Source organism: Solanum dulcamara, chromosome 11, assembly GCF_947179165.1.
Source record: "Solanum dulcamara chromosome 11, daSolDulc1.2, whole genome shotgun sequence".
NCBI classification, from domain to species: domain Eukaryota; kingdom Viridiplantae; phylum Streptophyta; class Magnoliopsida; order Solanales; family Solanaceae; genus Solanum; species Solanum dulcamara.
In genome coordinates, this window is record NC_077247.1 from 53,058,793 (window position 1) to 53,081,149 (window position 22,357).

The 22,357-nt window shown below is 31.9% G+C and overlaps 2 protein-coding genes across 2 annotated transcripts in view; one reads left to right on the forward strand and one right to left on the reverse strand.

Moving 5' to 3' along the window:
• Positions 1-22,357, forward strand: part of LOC129872328 (uncharacterized) — a 67,909-nt gene that overhangs the window by 10,824 nt on the left and 34,728 nt on the right. The gene's annotated exons all lie outside the window — the stretch shown is intronic.
• Positions 7,762-8,624, reverse strand: LOC129872329 (chaperone protein dnaJ 11, chloroplastic-like). The gene has a single exon (XM_055947284.1). The coding sequence runs from the start codon at positions 8,517-8,519 to the stop codon at positions 7,974-7,976; it is 546 nt and encodes a 181-aa protein (XP_055803259.1). The 5' UTR covers positions 8,520-8,624; the 3' UTR covers positions 7,762-7,973.

The window sequence follows — 22,357 nt, forward strand, 5'->3', positions numbered from 1 at the left end:
GTAAAGAAAAATTCACAGAATAAATACAAAAAAATGCCTAATATATCTGTCCTAATTAATACTATCGGAATTGCGGGGCTAGAGTAATGAAATAATTAGAATCAACTTACCACGGAATTAACAAACTTTGATGGACGCTTATGTGGGTGGATATTCAAGACACAAAAATAATTGTTTGATGATAAATCAAATAATACATTATAAACCTACAACTATAAATTTGATTATGGAAAAATGATGAAACATTTGTAGGTGAAATATGAAATTGCACAGGCCTTCACCTTCATTATATAGGGGGACAAGTGATAGTCAAATTAAGTCATTAAATCTGAAAAATGATTTTTGGTATTTAGATGTAACGGTTTAAAGGCATATTAGCTGATATATTAAAGAAGCTACCAAGAAGTCAAATTTGCTTCAGATTTAGTTTTTAAATTTTGTCCGGTAAATTCAAAGAGGATATATTTAACATAAATTACGTACCTAAGTAGGCGAATTTAAAAATAATAACATGGTCGAGTTTTATGTAGCAACTTATAATTTATGGGTTCATGCATAAAAGACTCCTATTTTACATTTATTAAGTTAGTGTAAATACTGAATACAAGTAAATTTTATGCCAAACGAAACCATTTTCTGAAACAATTTACTCTTGGATGTCTGCGTATCTAATATATACTTTCTCTGTCTCAATTTATGCGGCGGATTTTGAAAGTCAAACAATTTAAGTTTGACTTTGAATTTGAACATAGAAATCTTCCAAGATTTTTAAATAAAATTTATATATTTGAAAACTAGGTAAAAATTATTATAAATCATAATAATTAACAATTCCAAATATTTTTAAAATTATGATCAAAATAAAATTATTTAAATCTCAAAATTTGAAAATTGTCACATAAATTACGACTAGTACAGATTTAACCAAGATTCGAAATCCTGAAAAGGACGGAGGGCTAGTGTTGGGGGTAGAAATGAATCAATGATAGAGGGCTTCTTTCTTTTCTTTTTTTTTTGGGTGGGGTGCGATGATTTGGAATTGGGCTTATAAGATTTCTTAATGCTAATTTGGATCATATGGTTTGGGTTACTTTACAAAGTAATAAAATGGAACATAAATGGGCATGGGACTTGGGCTTAGTGAAGAGGTAAATGTTTGGGACAAAATTTGTTATTTAACACAGATAAAAAAATAGGACAATTTTAAATATATACAATAAATTAATTAATTTATAACAAATATAGTCATATTTTATTTACATAAAAAAATAGTTAAAATCATAGGAAATATACAGTGACGATATAATATAGCTTGTCAAAAGTCATAGAAAGTATACATTGACTATACAATACAGATTACTTATATATGAGTTATACACTGAATATACATTATGATACACTCAAAAACTGAATATTGCTTGACTATATGTGAAATATACACTAAGTATACATGCTTATACAATAAATGACCATTTTTTTGATAATTACTTTTGCCGAATGGTCATTTGGCATAATTAAAAATGTATTTAAAAACGTTATAACTATTTGACGAAAATTATATAACTATAATTTATTTGTTATAGATATACCACATTCTTGATGTTTATTTAAAATATACAATAAATCGGATAAATTTTCGGATAAACTTACAGATAAGCTTGCAATCGGATAAACTTGTAATCAAGCAGGCAACTTGTAAGTAGCTTACACAACAACTTATGTTCTTCGATAAATAAGAAGTTAAATTTAGTTTATTACCTTTTCTGAAGTTGAATATAGAAGGAGACTTTGGAAACACTGGTAAAGTTGTTGTCATTTGACCAGGAGGTCACGGGTTCAAACTTTGAAAATATTTTCTGACAGAAATGCAAGCTAAGGCTTCATACAATAGACTAGGGGTGTACATGGACCGGATTAGTTCGGATTTTTTACAAACCAAACCAAACCAAACCATTTGTGTCGGACTATTAAATCTATAAACCAAATCAAACCAATAAAAGTCGTGTTTTTCGATATCAATTTTTTTCGGTTTTTTCGGTTTTTTGATTTTTTTTGAATTTCTCGGATTTTCATAGTATCTAATAAAAAGCACAGAGCAATGCTTCTTAAAAAGAGTTCTAGTACAAAATATCAACATATAAGATGGAGATAGAACATTGTTTGAAGTTTTAACTTTATTATATAACTTTATAAGATGAGCTTTTTTTGTATAGTATTTAGATGGGTTTCTCAAGTCCAAATCTAAATGTAAGAAAGAAAACAAAAATTATAAAAAAAAATTAAAAATATTTATAAATTACATTTTGATAAATATTTTTATGTATAACATAATTTAAAAGTAATATATCTATAATCGGGTCGGTTTGGGTTCGGTTTGACTTTTTTTGGTTAAAACCAAACCAACCCTATAATGGTCGGATTTTTTGTCCAAACACCAAACCAAGTCAAACCAAATCACTAGTCGTATTTTTTTTCCGATTTGGTTCGATTTGTCGGTTTGGTGCGGTTTATCGATTTGCCCTGTACAGCCCTACAATAGACCTTTGTGGTCGAATCCTTTCTCGGACCCTGCGAATAGCGGGAGCTTTAGTACATCAGGCTGCCACCATGAGCTTTTGCCATTTTGAATAAATACTTTGAAAGCATTAAAGATACAAACTTTATTTTCTTAATTAGTGAAAAATCTCTCTAAATTTGAATTTCTTATAGTGGATAAATATTTATTCGCATTCGTTATTTAAACAAAATTAATTCAAGCAATTATAGTTAAATATTCTTTAATGTTAAGAAAATACATACTAACGGATATCATTGTTAAATAATGTATATCTACGCATATGTGAACATATCGAATTATTGTTTGAGAATTATAATATTGGATACGAGGAAATGTTTATCATATCATGCAAGGAAAAAGTATTCAGACATATATTTCACTATTATATTTTTTTTCTCTACAATTTAATTATAATATGATGGTCCTACTGAGTTCATTATATTTCTGGTGCAAGTAATGAAGGTCAAATACTCAAATTATTATTTTAATTATCAGACAGCTCATGTTAGTATGTTACCTTTCATTGGCTAAGGCACTCTTAATTTTTTTCAAGCTTCAATTCATGGACTAATATGGATAATGTAATTTACGGCTACTAAGCAACGACTTTTGGTCATATTTATGCGTGATATCGTAAATATAATCAGAAAGAAAAATAATCAATGTGATGAATCAAAAATATGACGGAGGTCTCTTATATTATTCTTAAAAACTAATTATATTATGTAAGTAGTTATAAATAGGGTGAGAATCATGTTCATTTTCTAACTTTGTTTTTAAAATTAAATTCTCCTTCAACTTTAAATAATAATTAAACTCCCCCATTTATCTCGTGCTTTATCTATTTTACTTTTGTTATATCACATCTATTTAATATCTCTTTATACTATATATAATTTACTTTTTAACATATATATTTATAACTTATTCTTTAAGTTCTTTAACATTATAAGTAGAATAATATTTTTAAGAATTTATCATGAAATTTAATATTATTCTTATGACCGTTATTTCAATATAATATGCATTAAGTGTGTGTATATGTATGTATAAGTATAGTTTTTTCTTTTCTTCACTATTTTACTCCATGTGTTTCATATTACTGGACTCTTCTTAATATACATGACACCCCTTAAAAAAATTAATTAGAGGTGTATTTTGCTAAACTAACACTATTAATAATATTTTGAAACCTTAAATTTGACTATTATTAGTTTATGCAGTTATTTAATACTAAGGGTAGAAATAAAAAAATATTAAAAATTTCTTAAATTTCATAAATTAGACAAGTAAATTAAAACAACTATTTTTAGAATTAGAGTCAAGTAATATAAGTGGCGGTGGGTATTCTCTTCTATATAAATAAACAAGTTTTGTTCGACATTGATAAAGTATTACATCAATGTCGACATTGAAATATATTTGTATAGTTATTATTCTCTACTATTTTCACTTGTATAAATAAATATTAGAGTTTTGATTATTATTAATAAAATTAATTTTCTCATTATGCTAATTTACTTCATTATAGGACATTATTAACTTATATACTTAATAAGTATTTTTTACTTTTTTGTCTAAAAAATAATATTTATGCTTTTATGAAAAATTTGTTATATTAAATAAAAAAAATGAAAATATCACAATTTTTAAAAAAGTAAAAAAAGTTGATAATGAAAGGGTATAAGGCATTTTAAAATTTTAATTAGAATAAAATGGGAAGTTTGATTATTATTCAAAGTTGAGGGGGAAGTTTGATTTTAAAAGTAAAATTAGAGGGTGAAAATGTTTTCCACCGTTATAAATATGGTAATAAAAACAAAATAAATTAAAAGGGAATAAACTGGGGCCTTGCGTTATATGTTAAAGATCTTCTTATTCATTATCCGTTTTAATTTATTTATTTATATATATATATATATATATATATATATATATATATATATTATTTTAAAATTCGTGTTCAATATCAGACAAAACAAAAAAGGCAGAACTGCCCCACATATATACCTACAATTTTTTATTATATGAACTGAACCAGTCATAGCTAGATTCTCTAGCAAGTCTGTCATGTTCAATGGTTTAAGAGGTGATATTTTTTAAAATTTCATGGACCGACATGGATAATGTATAATAAAGTTTATAACCAGTAATGTAGCAATTATTGAACATTACTTTAGCAACTGTCTGTAATGAGTGAAAAATTGTATTCTCGTTGTTCTAATTTATGTAGTATAATACGAATTTCAAAAATTAAATAATTTAATTTTGACTATAAATTTATGTGTGAAATCTTTAAAAATTTTGAAATAAAATTTGTTTAATTTAAAAATTATGTAAAAAATATTATAAATAACAATAATTTATAATTCAAAATATTTAAAAGGTATATAAAAATATTATATTAAAAACAACTTATTTAAATATTAAAATTCAAAGATACCAAATAAATTGAGCCAATAAAAATAGTACATTTCGATTCTAATTGTAGTTGGTACATTAGGCTCCATAAGAGTACCGAAAACTGAAAATTTGAAGAAAAAAAAAGATCGAAAAATAATCAGCAAGTACCAACAACATTCCTTTTGAGAGCCACTTTAATGGTGATCGAATTAGTGTTACTCTTGTATTAAAGTTAGCAAATCAGAAACAATAAAGATGAACATAAAAAATAGTATTCAAGTCCACAGAATTCACAGTGTGTCTTTACGGAATTTAATCCCCTCACTGTACTTGAGGTTATGGATTATTTCTTCCCAAGATAAAATGGATAAACTATTAAAAAAGTAGCGATATCTCAAACTTCAATAATTTCAGCGAACTCAAAAGCCAGCAACAAAATCACACAGACTTAACTTTGTTTGAAAGAAAATATATATGCAGAAGAAGAAAAAAATTGATATTTAAAAATGAGAGAAAAATCCTCTATTTATAGACAACAAAGGGTAATGTGAACATGTGATTATTGTGGATTATCGAAACAGATACAACACTTCTCAAAAGACACAATCTTTCAAAAAAGTCGCAACTCTTTTTAAAAAGTCATAACCTTTCATTTCTCATTCACACCTTTAAAACCTAACAATTAGTTGAGCAAAAAAATCTCCCAAATGAGAAATTTTGAGTTCGATACCATATTTATGCGTTTTGCGGGTTTTCTTCTGATTGTTTGATTTTGAATCTATCAATTTCACAAGATTGAAATAACTGACATAAAATTCGGCCATCAATTAAGCATGTGAGATGGATAGAATCATTTATGTTTAATCAAATATGTGAATATAGAAATTTCTGATAAGGCATTGCTTCTACTTTAAAAAAAGTCATACACAACGCAAATCTAATTAATCACAACAGTAAGTACCTAACTATGTCTTTTCACATCTGCCAAACATTAATAAGATCATGCAAAGGGGCAAAACATAAAGCTACCCTACCAAGTTTTTTATCTTGCCCAATTTATATGTTGTTTGATTAATACAAAATTTCTTTAAAAGAATTTTTTTTTGGATAAAAAAGTATTCTGAAATAAGTCATTAACCGCTTGTGTGACATTGAATTATTTTCTTAAGGTTAAATCACAAACTATAAAATCAAAATATTTTTAAATATAAGAATTGATTAAAAAAATTATCGATCGGCTAAATAAAAGTATGTCACATATGGAGGTAATAAAAGTAATTATGTCACCAATTGTTAGGTCCATCTAAAGAGTGTGTAAAAGTCAGGCACCCACCCTACTTCTTTTTTTATTTAATTATTTGATATTTGTATTAAAGTCTAATTAATTTAAATTTATATCGAATAAGATCTATTTAGGAATCATGCTTCTTACCATCCGTTTTTCTTTTCTATTTTTAAAATTTAAAATCGAGAACTCAAATTAAGAAAAAAACAATCTCGTCGAATACATCACATCTAGATAGCCTCTACTTTTTTAGTTATTAGTTATTTTTTAAACTTTGTATTAAGCTAAATTAGATTATTATTTTTTAAACGGGGGAAATATTTAGAAGAAACAATGACTGCATCCTCCAGTAGCAACGTCTTTTAGTGCAAATCCGTTACTCCCAACATGTCGATATTAAAATAGATGACTTTATTTTTCCAAAGCACTAAGTAGTAAAACTCCACTACATTACAAGAGACAAAACGTAGTGGCAAGCTGCAGTTTTGCGTTATGTCATATAGCTACAAGGATGTACATAAAACTCAAGTGGACATATCCTACTAAAATATTCTTAAATTCATAATACTATGATTTGAATTAATTATAATTACTTGATTAGCTGGTTTAGAGTACCAATATCTTTGTTTAGTTAGACTCAACTTATGCTTGAAGAAGATATATTAATATCTATACAATTTTTATCGCTCATTGCAAATGTACTTTTAGTATATATGGCTTCTTCTTTTATCAAAAAAAACAAACAATAAATGGGTAAATTATACTTCATCAGTTTTAATTTATTTATTTTAGGTATTAATTTGAATAGTTAAAGTTTTATTTATTTTTATTTTATTAATCAAGAAACTTTTATGTAGTTTTTTCTTTCTTTCTTTTCTTAAAATCCAAAATACACCATAGTGGATGATGAAGTTTAGTATATCTAAGTTTGATTTTGGGAAAATTGAAATTTTATGCTTGAATTTACATCAATTATTTATTAATTTAACACTTATAGTCTGAATTAGGAGTCACAATTGGGTGGATAATTTAGGTGGATTTTAATAAGTCAAGATAATAAACGGATCAAGATTCTACCCAATTAAACGGGTGAGATAATGGGTCATAATCCAACCTATTCAATTGAATGGATTCGATTTTGCCACCAATCAAATCCCAATAAATGTAAATCTACATAAAATGAACTTTTTGAAGTGTGTTCTCTTTCATTTATAAATTGTAGTAATTGGTTAAAGAAGAAATTACGGACCTTCTGCTTTGTGAAGGATACAAAGATCACTAAAGTCCCACAAAATTCCCTAAAATTCTTCATATCTCAAAATAGATTTATTTTAAAATCCAAATTATAAAAATATAAAGTCTGGACACTTCCGATTTTAGGCATAATATTGAGAATGGTAAATTAATTTTTAATAAAAGAGCTGAGCTTGAATTGATAGTGATACACTTATTGGATCTCTGATTTCAACCATTGGAAGAAGTAAAGGATTCTGACAACATGCATAGAACAGAGATATTTGTAGAGTACTGGAATTTTGAGAAATGAAATTCATGTTAGTATTCAGTTATATACAACATAGAAACCCTAATCAGATACACTTAACAGAGAAATTCTAACTAATTTTTCCTCTTTTTTTGTTTCTTCCTTTTTTTTAATCTCTCTTTCCCACTGCACCTCACGAAATATACACAACAGGCTTCGAATTCTGAATCTGAGGACGCAGAGAGCTACCAGCACTGATCTGTCTCCCAGTTCCGGGGAGTATAGCCGGTGAATCCCGACATTGCTGAAGGAGAACAACCGCCGGAGTACAAATTGATGCTCCGGCGTTTCCGGAATAGGCGGCGGTCATAATCGGCACGTTTGTACGGATCCGATAGAGTAGAATAGGCAGAATGAATCTTCATGAAATCGTCCGCCGACGAGTCTTTCTGATCAATTGCCGCCACATCAGGATGGCAAACTCTAGCTAATCGCCGGTAAGCTGCCTTGATCTCCTGGATCGTAGCGCCCATCGGAATCCCAAGAATCTCGTAAAAAGACACCGGAGAAGCATGGACAAGGTTAGAAGGCAGCGTCGAGTACCTTGAAGCCGTGGTAGATTCGGTTTCAACGGAAGCACAGGTTGACGCGGCGGCGGTCGTGAAGTAACCGGACTGCCGGAATCTGACGGAAGACGGTGATAAAACAGGATTATCGCCGGAGGAAAATATATTCACCGGCGGCGGTGGGACTTGCAGAAACGAACGAGTGGACGTAGATATCATGGGCATTGTTTAGTTTTTTTTTGTGAGTGTAATGAGTCAAAGAGTGTAGAAGGGGCATTAAGTTATATAGAAGAAAGAATGGGATGAAGTTTCAACTGTGCGCAAAAAGTTAAAAACAGTAAGTGAAATGTGAAGAGTTGAGGGGCCAAAAAGTGAAGTAAATAATGGAGGGGCCAATGTATAATTATGAGGACAAAGAAGTTTAATGCAAGGAAGGCTTATCCCGTTATCCGTTCCATGTATTTGGTGAGTCAGCACTTCTACTTATCCGATTCATCAATTAAATGAGTTCTGAGTTAGATGTCGGTATTCGTTCAATCAATGTTTTTGTCCTTGCTAAAGTAGCACAGTCTCCGTTGGACTGTTAACTCTTAAATGAACGGATTAAAAATTTAAGACAAATTTAAAGATATTAAAATAAAATTATTCAATTAATTATATTTTAAAATAATTACATAATCACACTCTCTCTCTCTCTTGCTTTCTCTCCCCCGTTCTCCCACTCGCTCTCTCTCTCCTCATTTGTTTGATGATAATAGCACTAGAGGTAATTGATGGATATATTTGTGTATATTTTAATATCGAATACATTGAATAAAATTAATATCAAATAATTCATAAAATTATAAAACTCAAATACATTGTGAAATATATAGAAGTAGATGGATAAAAGAGGAAGAAAAGAGAGTGAGAGAGAAAAGATGCATTCATTAGATTACACATAAATACAATGTATCTAAAGATAATTCATACAAAATATATAATTGTTGAAACTATCAACACATTAAATCAATAATTTTCTGTGTTTTAAAAATATTTGATTTGATATATTAAAAAGTTCTTTTAAATTTTTTTTACTAAACAAGGTTAAGCTAATGCTTCCCGTGACTTTTATCTAAATATCAAACAAGAAAGAAATAAAAGAAAAGTATATACTACATTAAAATCTTATTAAAACTGGAATGGTTGTAAACCGTTGAAACGGAACCGAGGCCCACACTTTTTGGCCGACCACAAGACATAAATAATATTCCATAGCAGTTTCAATTAATTCATAAACATTAACGTTATTTTATTTTCAATTATAACTGTGACATATTCACCACCAGCAGTAAATACTACCATCTTCTGCAATTCTTTATTCACTTTGTGAATAAGAATTAATTAAAGAAGATCAAGTCTAACACATTTAGACCCCTTAAAAGGCTCTAACCAGTAATCATGGGATACATGTACAAATCATAAAAATGAATAGTTTCCTCCTTAAAAAAATGAATTCTCGATTGGAAAAATGTATCAGATAGTTACCTAATTTTGCCGACGTGGTTTTGGAAATTTAGTAAAAAGATGGTTTAGTTTGACAATAAAAAGTATGCTTCTGATCACATATTTCATAGTAAAAAAGTGAAAAAGTGAAGTTAAGTACAAATAAATAGATTTCAAATATAATTAATCAAATAAATTGTGTGAGGTATAAAATTATAAACTAGAATCCCTAAAATTTAAATTTTAAATTCGCCTTAGAAATGAAGTGGAATTGATAGTAACAATTGGTGCATTGAATCAACAAGGATTATGATAGAGTAATAGGTAATCTTTCATCTTTAACCAGATAATTGGTAATCTTGTGCATGCATGATGAGTTAAAGTTTTATGTATTGGTGTTATAATTTTTTTTACGCAATTAAGTTATTATATTTAAATTTTAGTGTTAGTTTGATAAAAACTATTTATTAATATGCTGATTAATTAAAATTTACCAATTAGAAGATTTATCTCCAAAATAATACCAAGTCACGTCCCAAACGGTACGCCACTTGAGATTCTTTGTTTAAAGATAAGAGCAATCTACATATCTCTATCGAACCAGAGTGGACATGAACAACTACTCTATTGCTGTCTAGTGTCTGTTAATTCATAACAAAGAGTTTTTCAACGATAATATAACCAATTAATTATAAAACATCTTTGAAAAAATCAAACTAGATACTCCGTTCGTTTTATTTACATGTCATCATTTTAGATTTCATCCCTTAAGAAACAGGTAAGTTTATTATTGTATCCTTATTTAGTATTCTCTTGAAGTCAAGTTTTCAATAAATGAACATAAATTAATATAATTTGATTAATTAAATTGATCGATAAATATGAATTAATCATTTAGTTTTCGTATGTTGCTTAAATTAATATTTTCAAAGCTAATAACTCTCAAGGATAAAATAGGTAGAATAATGTTATTTATGTATTGCTTTTGTAAAATGACAAGAATTAAAGAATATTTATTTTTAATAAAAACGACATATAAATAGAAACAGAGGGAGTAGAAACCACAAATTAATTAAGAAATAAAGAACAAAATTTGAAACTATAAATTATTTATGCATGCATTTAATTTGTCACCGTTTGTTTCCAGAATACCTGTCAAAATCAGCTAAGGAAAAAAATGGTTCTAGATATGGACATCACATGCAAGCAACAAAAAAGAAGAATAAAAAGTCATACTATGCTTGCAACTATTAGCTAATTAGATGATGCAACTTCCCATAAAAATAGACCATTTTGTAATATTTAAAAGACTTTTTGCAAACTGCCGATCAACTTATTGTATAGCGGATCTTAAAAAAAGTATATTTTTGAAATAATGTTTGTAGTCATTAAAATTTTTCCCACTCAAATAATATTAAAAATAAATCTCAAGTGTAGTATATACTCGAATACAATTTGAACTTCATAATGTCATTTTTTAACTTCAAGGCGAAATACTTTTTATATCACTAACAAAAGATAATATTAACTTTATGTTAGGATTATAATATGTATCTGTTCGTTCGATAAACCAAATAACGATTGTAGATTAAAAACATAAAATAATGATAAGTTAATTACCAAGGTAGTAATATACTTTACGAGTCCCCCCAAGAGTCACATAACAAAGAGTTTCGTGTTTCTTGAATTACTCATATGAGGGATCGTTTTCTTCTAGCCTGATGTGCTTAGCTAAATTTGTTTTTCTTAAATTTGGCCCCACTTCATATTGTTTCTTGTCTGATTCTCCTTTCTGGATTTATATTCTAACCATAGACAATTAGAAAGTTTTTTAATTATATTCATAACACATTATCTACTTAGATTGTTAGAGTCATTTACTAGAGTCATTTACAAATTTTTATTTCCTCTCCATCCTTACGAGGTAGAGTTCAGATGTAATTACATAATCTCCATATTTTTATGGATATATTATTGTTATTGTACCTTATAAGTTATAGCCTAGCTCATAACAAATGTAACATGCTTCGCCATTCCAACAAAAATGTCATAGCTTGAAATCATGAGATAATAAAATTGTGCTTTTTTTTAACAGCTTAAACATTTATATGAGATAGTCACACTTTAACATGGTATTAGAGCATACATAGGTACTGAGATCGAATCTCATCCTAAAAGAATTTTCAGTGAAAAAAATCCAGTTCCACATGTGAGGAGACATGTTGATAATATAATTTGATAACTCCAGCAGTGGAGTTTAACCTGAAGACGTCTGAAGAAGAAGTGAAGAAGAGAGGAAGAGAATGTACAGAGAAGAGGAAGAAGAAGACGACTGAAGGGAGAAGAGAAAAGAGAGAAGGAAGAGAGAATGTGTATAGAGAGAGAAAATATCTTCTGGAGAATGAATTGTAGCCTTTCATTATTTTGAGATATGTATATATACATGTATTTCTGAAATTGTACAAGTATAGTATTTTCTACTCATACCAACTATACTAACTACTTTGTAACTGAATCCTAACTACTTTATAACAACCAATTAACTACCTCTAACAATATTTCAACCAACTCTAACAACTCTTCAATACATGAAAGCTTGCTATGTCAACACTCCTCCTCAAGCTCATGGTTTGAAGAGATTCATCATCCCAAGCTGATTCAGTAAATGTTGATGTTGAGACTTTCCCAGACTTTTGGTAAGTATATCAGCTAGTTGGTCCTTTGTGTGTACGAAATTAGTTTTCAGCATTCCTTGGCATATTCTTTCCCTTACAAAGTGACAATCTATATCAATATGCTTGGTTCTTTCATGAAATATTGGATTTGCAGAAATCTGAATAGCAGCTTTGCTGTCACAGAACATGTTAACAGGTAATTCAATTTGTACTCCCAGTTCTTTAAACAGGCTTACCAACCATGTGATCTCAGCTGCACAGTTGGCCATGCTTCTAAACTCAGCTTCTGCTGAGCTTCTGGAAACTGTCTCTTGTTTCTTAGATTTCCAAGAGATTAGTGATCCTCCAAACTTCACTAGGTATCCAGTGACAGATCTTCTTGTTTCCAGACAAGCACCCCAATCTGAATCACAGTAGGCAGTCAGTGTATCTGTGCATTTAGAAGACATTAGTAGCCCAAGGCCAGGTGCTTCCTTGAGATACCTGACCACTCTCAATGCTGATTCCATATGTGACTGCTTGGGATTGTGCATGTATTGGCTCAGCACCTGAACTGGGAAGGCTATATCTGGCCTGGTCATGGTGAGGTACAAGAGTCTTCCCACAAGTCTTTGGTACATTTCAGGCTGCTTCAGTAGCTGGTCATCCACTCTGCCTTCAGGTGAAATGTGTTCATCATATCTCACTGATGTAAGCTTCTTATTCTGTTCTAATGGTGTTCCTGCAGGTTTAGCTCCTCCTAGCCCACATTCAGCAATCAGTTCCAGTGCATACTTTCTCTGAGACATGTGAATTCCTTGACTGGATCTAGCACATTCAATGCCTAGAAAGAACTTCAACTCACCTAAGTCTTTCATTTTAAATTGCTTTTGTAGGCCTCTTTTTGTGTCCTCTACTAGTCCAGTGTTGCTACCTGTAACTAGTAAGTCATCCACATAGACTAGCACAATAAATATATCACCATCAACTTGCCTGGTGAATAGGGAGTAGTCATAGTGGCTTTGATGGAATCCCAGCTTCAGTAAGGCTTCAGTCAGCTTCAAGTTCCACTGTCTGGGGCTTGTTTGAGTCCATATAAGGACTTGTGGAGTTTGCAGACCTTAGTATTGGACTCCCCCTGTCTATCAAACCCATCAGGAACAGTCATGTACACCTCCTCTAGCAGGTCCCCATTGAGAAAGGCATTGTGGACATCCATTTGGTGAATAAGCCACCCCCTAGAAGCAGCAAGGGCCACAATAGCCCTGACAGTGACCATCTTGGCAACTGGACTGAAAGTTTCAATGTAGTCTAGACCTTCTTGTTGGTTGAACCTCTTGGCCACCAGCCTTGCTTTCAGCCTCTCAACTTCACCTGTGGATTTATACTTGACTTTGTACACCCACTTACAGCCAATGGGTCTCTTGTCAGGTGGCAAATCAACTAGGGACCAGGTGTGATTAGCCTCCAAAGCATCAATTTACTCCTGCATGGCTTGAACCCACTGAGGATCAAGTGAGGCAGTTTTAAAGGAGTTGGGTTCAGTGATGGCTGAGTAAGCAGCTAGGCAAGAGCTGTAGGAGGGAGATATATGGGAATAGGATATATGGGCTGCAATAGGATAGGAGCAAGAATTGCCTGTGGAAGTAGTGATAAAGTCTTGAAGCCAAGATGGTGGCTTACTGGGTCTGGAGGACTTTCTGTTGGCTGAGAGTGTAGCTCAGGAGGTACTGTTGGAGTTAAAGATTGGGGAATGGGATCTGAGTGTGGCTGTGAGGAGTCTAGAAGTGTAAGTACTGGAAAAAGTGGATTAGAGGAAACTTGGACATCCTTGAAAGGAAAAATATCTTCTTTGAACACTGCATGTCTATTCACAAAAAAGGATTGAGAGTGGAGATCATATAGGATATACCCCTTTTTTGATGAGGAGTACCCCATTAGGACAGCTGGTATAGCTCTAGGAGAGAATTTGTCAAGAGCATGAGGGGCTGTGGCATAACAAAGACAACCAAATACCTTAATGTGAGCTAAGGAAGGAGAATGCTGATGAAGCATTTCAAATGGAGTTTTGTACTGAAGGAGTTTTGAGGGGATTCTATTGAGAAGGTAGACTACAGTAGTGACACACTCACCCCAGAATTTTAAGGGTACAGAAGACTGGAACCTGAGTGCTCTGGCCATCTCCAGGATAGTCCTATGCTTCCTCTCAGCAACTCCATTTTGTTGAGGAGTATAGACACAAGAGGTTTGATGAAGAATGCCAAGTGTAGACAGCATGTTTTGGAATGCAGCACTGAGGAACTCACAGCCATTATCAGTTCTCAGGGTCTTCACAGTTGTGGAGAATAAGTTTTGAACCTGTGTGAAAAAAGTTCTTAACACCACAATTGTGTCAGACTTAGAGGCTATAAGAAAAATCCAAGTAAACCTGGAGTAATCATCAACTACAGTTACAAAATATTTCTTTCCATCATGAGTGGTTACCCTGTAGGGACCCCAAATGTCACAGTAAACAAGTTCAAATACAGCATTTGACACATGAGAGCTTACAGGGAAAGGAAGCTTAGTCTGCTTAGCAAGTGGACAAACTGTACAAGTAGAATGTTCATTATCTAGAACCTCAATACTAGATGATTTCTTTATTATATCTACAGGTATATGACCTAGCCTTAGATGCCACAGAGTAGCCTTTTCAGCTGGAATGACATTACTACTTGTGGAGTTTGCAGGAGCTATATCTTGAAGCTGATTTGCACAACCATTGACTTCTGCCTTTAGAATGCCTTCCTTCAGAATGTAGAGTCCTTGATCCTCTTTACCAATCCCCTTGACCTGACCACTGAAGAGGTCCTGGAAAACACAGAAGTCAGGGAAGAAGGCTGCCATACATTTGAGCTCTTTGGTGAGTTGTGACACAGAAAGGAGATTACATTTGAAGTCAGGAACAAATAGAACATTGCTAATAGATTGATTCCCAAGAATATGAGTACTACCAACATGTGAAACTGAAACTGTATTTTCAGTGGGTAGCATTACTTGTCTTCTCTCAGATGGTGGTACAGTGTGAAATTCAGTTAGAAGTTCAGTCTTAGAGGTCATATGATTTGTTGCTCCAGTGTCAACTATCCAACTTTTGTCTACATATTTAGATACTAAAGCAGATATAGTACTACCTGCTGTAGCTGCTTTAGCTGAGTGTTCTCCTCCATTTTCACCTCCTTTGGCCAGCATTTGTAATATCTGATGATACTGATCTTGTGTGAAGAAAGCTTTAGGTGTAGATGTGTCAACCTGTGAATTTCCACATTGATTAACTTCAGCTTGATTGGCATATGAACTGGAGTTAAACTGTTCCCTCTTCTTCTTTGATTTCCACCCAACCGGATAGCCTTTCACTTTAAAGCATTGTTCCTTGGAGTGTCCCCTGTAACCACATACCTCACATATAATAATTGACTTCTGGAATTTTTGTGGCTTGTTTTGGTCGTTATAGTGTCCCCTTCCTGGAGTGCCATCACCTCCTGGTTGATGGCCAAAACTGCCTCCTTGATTAGAGCCATTTCCTCCTTTTTTACTGAATAGAGCAGTGTATTCAACTGTTCCAGAGTTAACACTTTCATGACCTGTACTTGCTAGGTTTCTTTGGCTTTCATGATCTACTATCAGAGAATAGGCCTTGTTTAGATTAGGTAGGGGAGTTTGCATCAATATCTGACCTCTTGCAGCTGAATACGACTCATTTAGTCCCATAAGGAACTCAAGCAACCTCTGGTATTCAAAGTGTTCTTGGAATCTTTTTGATTCAGCACACGAGCACCCTGGGCATGGCATGATGGAGTCAAATTCATTCCACAGTCCTCTTAGATGAGTGTAGTACTCTGTAACAGTCATAGTTCCTTGAGTGAAACTATGAATGTCCTTGTGCAGTTGGAAGACATGTGCACCGTTAATTTTGTCAAATCTTTCTTTTAAATCACTCCATACCTTGTGTGCATCACCAACATAGACAATACTACACAATAAGCTGGGTGCAACCGCATTCATTATCCAAGATAGGACTACATCATTACATTTTCCCCACATATCAAACATCTCAGGGACAAACTGATCCTTAGGAAATCTGCCATCTACGAAACCTAATTTACCTTTCCCTAGGAGTCCGATCCTCATAGATCTACTCCAGATAGCATAGTTCTCGGAGCCGGTAAGCTGTAAAGAGATTAGGGAGCTACCTGGGGTGTCGTTCGGATGGAGATAAAGGGGATGATTGTGACCTATATTCGGGACTTCATAGCTGGTTGGACCAGCTGTTGCATGTGCTCCGTTTAGGTTCGCACCTCCGATTTCCATGGAATCTGATGTAGCTTAAGTTTTATACACCTTGACTGAAAGCTTGAACTTTAGATCGCTAGTTGATCTCTTCTTCTAGTTTCTCGCGACTGGGCTTCTTTTACCTTATGGTCCATGAAGGCTCTGATACCATGATAACTCCAGCAGTGGAGTTTAACCTGAAGACGTCTGAAGAAGAAGTGAAGAAGAGAGGAAGAGAATGTACAGAGAAGAGGAAGAAGAAGACGACTGAAGGGAGAAGAGAAAAGAGAGAAGGAAGAGAGAATGTGTATAGAGAGAGAAAATATCTTCTGGAGAATGAATTGTAGCCTTTCATTATTTTGAGATATGTATATATACATGTATTTCTGAAATTGTACAAGTATAGTATTTTCTACTCATACCAACTATACTAACTACTTTGTAACTGAATCCTAACTACTTTATAACAACCAATTAACTACCTCTAACAATATTTCAACCAACTCTAACAACTCTTCAATACATGAAAGCTTGCTATGTCAACATAATTAAATAATAAAAGCATACTCTATCTAATAACTTAAATTTTTTAAATGAGATGATCAACAATACAAAATTAGATCCATATTTACCAAATGTAATTGTACTTCTCCGCTTACCAAAAATATAACAGAAGTTTTCTCTCAAAACATATATAAAACTAGGCAACAGAGCGAGAAGGAGACGGAGAAAATGGTTTAACTCTTTTTTTCTTTTTCTTCTTTTCCAGATATGGTACTATATACTTGTTATTTTATAAATAAATAAAAAATATATCTATACTTTTAATAATATAGAGTCTTATTTGTTTTCGATAAGAAAATATATAAAATCTTATATAATTATGAGGATTAAAACTCAGTTTTGGAGATTTATGTGAGTGGGACACCACAAATAATGGATGCGTGATGTTGTTTTCTAATCTTATCGATCGATCATATATATGCCCGAAACGCCCACAGATATAGAAATTTGTGTATTGATAACATCATCCGTTTAATATTCCAAAGCATGATGGACAATTAGATAGTCGTCTAGTGTCCGCTGATTGTTTCCAGAAACATGTCAAATCAGCTCAAGGAAAAAAAGGTTCTAGAATCCATGAAACACATAGAAACACCCAAAAAATAAAAAAATCACACAGTTTGCAGCGATCAACTATAGGCCAAATGGATGAAGCAAGTTACAGTGAAAATAGACCATTTTGTAATATTTTAAAAGGTGGTGTTGTTGCCAATTGCATATATGCGGAGTTACGGTGAAAGCATAAAATCACCGGCCCATAACCAAATTCATTGAAAGTCAATACCAGCTCCAATAATATGCTTTACGAAATCCCAAGAGTCATTTCATGACAAAGATCTTACTTAATTGGACACAATTAGCTTCCTCTCTCTAGTTTTCTTCAAATTAAATACTCCCCATTATTGTTTTCTTCCAGAGTTTTCAGCCTGACATACTACACTTGTATTTCTCTAATTTAGCCCCACATCTATTGTAAGTATATGTTTAATTTTTATTACTCTATAGTCTTTATCTTTCTATATTTCTTATTGAAAATATTCTCTGTTCAAAGAAAGTGTATTTTAAAAAAAATAATATCAATACATTCTAACAAGTTATTTTCCAAATTGTTTAAGAATCAATTACAAGTGGGTGTAAGAATATACTAAAGGTTGTTTGTGGTGTTTAAAGTTGAATCCGTCAATATATATGACAGAGCTGCGCCATTATATTTATGTCATTATAAATATATGATCTGTTATGAAATAGAGATAAGTGGATGCTCCATTATTAATGGGGCTCACATAATGATAAAATTAGGTTATGTGACTCTTTCTTTTTTCATGAAAGTTTGGCTATAAATACTCATATGTTCTCTGTGGAATGATACACACAGAGAATAATTTTCTCAACTTTCTCCGCTTTCTGTCTTTCTTTCTTGTCTTTTGCTTACTTTTTTTTTTATAATTTTATAACTTTTATAACATGTTATCACCATGAAACTCTAGTTTTCTCCAGACAAATTAACTTTTATATCAGAATATGGAAATTTTTCTATCATTAGTTGGATCTCAAATCAATTATGATGATATGTGTCTTATTGATAATGCCACAACACACACTATTTTAAGAGATAAAAAATAATTCTCTTATTTGGTTATGAAAGAAGCTAATGTTAATATAATATCAGGTAATACAAGATTAATTGAAGGATCCGGAAAAGCTAAAGTTATACTTATCGGAGAAACAAATTTAACAATTAATGAAGTATTATATTGTAGTAAGTCTCAAAGAAACTTATTAAGTTTCAAAGACATTCGTCAAAATGGCTATCATATTGAGACTACAAATGATGAAAAGAATGAATATCTTTACATTACTACAATGATATCGGACAAGAAATTTATACTTGAAAAGTTATCCGCTCTTTCATCCGGCTTATACTTCACAAGTATTAGCATGGTTGAAGCACATGCCACAGTAAACCAAAGGTTTACTAACTCAAATAAATTTATTATTTGGCATGACTAGTTGGGGCATTCCGATTCTAATATGATGCGCAAAATAATTGAGAGTTCACATGGACACTCTTTGAAAAAATAAAAGATTCTTCAATTTAAAGAATTCTCTTGTGCTGCATGTTCTCAAAGCAAATTGATTACTAGACTATCACTAATCAAAGTGGGAATTGAATCTCCAACATTTCTGGAGCGTATAAAGGGTGATATAAATGGGCTAATTCACCCATCATGTGGATCATTTAAATATTATATAGTTTTAATAGATGCATCTATAAGATGGTTACATGCGTGCTTATTATCAACTCGTAATATGACATTAAGAGCACAATTTTCAGATTATGCAATAAAGACAATTCGTCTTGATAATGCTGGTGAGATCACATCTCAGGCATTTAATATTATTGTTTGTCCACTAGATAACAATTGAGCATCCAGTTGCTCATGTTCATACTCAAAAGAGTTTAGCGAAATCATTGATTAAACTTCTTCAATTAATTGGTAGACTAATGCTTATGAGAGCAAAACTTCCCATTTCATTATGGGGTCATACTATTTTGCATACAACATGTCTTGTGCGGATCAGACCCACAAGTTATCATGAAGTTTCCCCACTACAATTGGCTTTTGGTCAGGAGCTGAATATTTCCCATCTTAGAATATTTGGATATGCGGTATATGATCCAATTCCTCCACCACAATGTACAAAGATGGGTCCCCAAAGAAGATTGGGATATATGTTGGGTATGAATCTCATTCTGTCATAAAATATTTGGAACCTATGACTGGAGATTTATTTATTGCAAGATTTATTGATTATCATTTCGATGAATCAGTATACCCAGCATTATAGGGAGAAAATAAGCGGCTGAAAAAGCAAATAGATTGGAATGCATTATCATTATCTCATTTAAATCCTTGTACAAATAAACGTGAACTGAAAGTTCAAAAGATATTTCATTTGCAAAATATTGCAAATCAACTGCCAGATGCATTCACTAACCTATCAAGAGTTACTAAATCTCACATTTCAGCTGCTAATGCTCCAATTCGAGTTGATGTCCCAGTAGGATAATTAATTAATATAAATGAGTCTAAACCACGCTTAAAATGTGGTAGACCAATTGATTCCAAATATAAAACACCTCGAAAAGAAAAAGGAGCAAACAATCAAGATGGTCATAATATGAAAGAACCTACTCAAAAAGAGCGAGAAGATATAACAATTGATAAAACCTTGGAAGATGTTAAGATGCCTGAAAATGATGAAGAAATTTTAATAAATTATGTCTTATCAGGAAAAATATGGAATCAAAATAATTTAATTGTAGACACTAGTTTTGCTTATAATGTTGCTATTGAAATAATGCAACAAAATGGGGATCTTGAACCAAAATCTGTCGATGAATGTAGATAGAGGAATGATTGGCCAAAATGAAAAGATGAAATTCAAGTTGAATAAGCTTCGCTTGGAAAAAGCAAAGTTTTCGGAACGATAGTCCCAAAATCTGAAGGTATAAAACCAGTGGGGTACAAATGAATCTTTGTGCGAAAACGAAATGAGAAAAATGAAGTCGTAAGATATAAAGCACAAGAATTTTCGCAAAGACCTGACATTGATTATATGGAAACATATTCTCCGGTGGTGGATGCAATCACTTTCAAGTATCTTATAATTTTGGCAGTTCATGAAAAGCTTGGTATGCATCTGATGGATGTCGTTACAGCCTATTTATATGGCTCTATGGATAACGATATTTTTATGAAAAATTCTGAAAGATTTAAAATGCCTGAAATGTATAAAGATTTCCGGAAAACTTGTTCAATAAAACTTCAAAAATCTTTATAGAGGCTGAAACAATTAGGACGAATGTGGTACAATCGTCTTAGCAAATATTTGCTAAAAGAAGGATATAAAAATGATCGAATTTGCCCTTGTGTCTTTATGAAAAGATTTGGATATGAATTTGCCATAATAGTCATATATGTTGATGATTTGAATATTATCGGAACTCTTAAAAAACTTTCAAAGACAATAAAATGTCTGAAAAAGAAAATTGAAATGAAAGACCTCGAAAAGACAAAATTTTCTCTTGGTCTAAGAATTAAATATTTTACAAATGAGATATTTGTCTATCAATCAACATATACAAAAAATATTTTAAAGAGATTTTACATGGATAAAGCACACCCACTGAGTACCCCAATGGTTGTGAGATTTCTTGATATTAATAAAGATTCATTTCGACCTCATGAAAATGATGAAGAGCTTGTTGATGTTGAACTACCATATCTTAGTGCAGTTGGTGCATTAATGTATCTTTCTAACAATTCTAGATCAGATATAGCTTTCTCTGTAAACTTGTTAGCAAGATTTAGTTCTTTCCAACGTGAAGACACTGGAATGGAATTAAGCTTATATTCAGATACCTCCGAGGGACCACCGATATGAGATTGTTTTACTCAAATGAATCCATGTCATAATTGATTGGTTAATGCAGATGCAGGATACTTGTCTGATCCCCATAAAGGTCGATCGCAGACGGGCTACTTATTTACATGTGGTGGTACAACTATATCATGGCGTTCAACAAAGCAAAATATGGTTACCACTTCTTCAAATCATGTAGAGATAATAGCTATTTATGAAGCAAATTGAGAATGTTTTTGGTTAAGATCAATACCTCAACACATTCAAGAAACATGTGACCTCTATTTGAAAAGAGACGTTCCAACAATATTATATGAAGAAATGATGTATGTATAACTCAACTGAAGGGAGGATACATCAAAGGAGACAGAACAAAACATATTTCAATAAAATTCTTCTTTAGTCATGATCTTGAAAAGAAAAGTGAAATAGCTGTATAACAAGTTCGTTCGAATGATAATCTTGCAAATTTATTCACAAAGGCATTATCAACATCAACTTTTGAGAAGCTAAAATATAAGATTGGAATGTGTTGTCTCCAAAATATCAAATGAAGTTTTTATGAGGGGGAGTAAAATACGCGTTGTACTCTTTTTTCCTTAACCAAGGTTTTGTTCCATT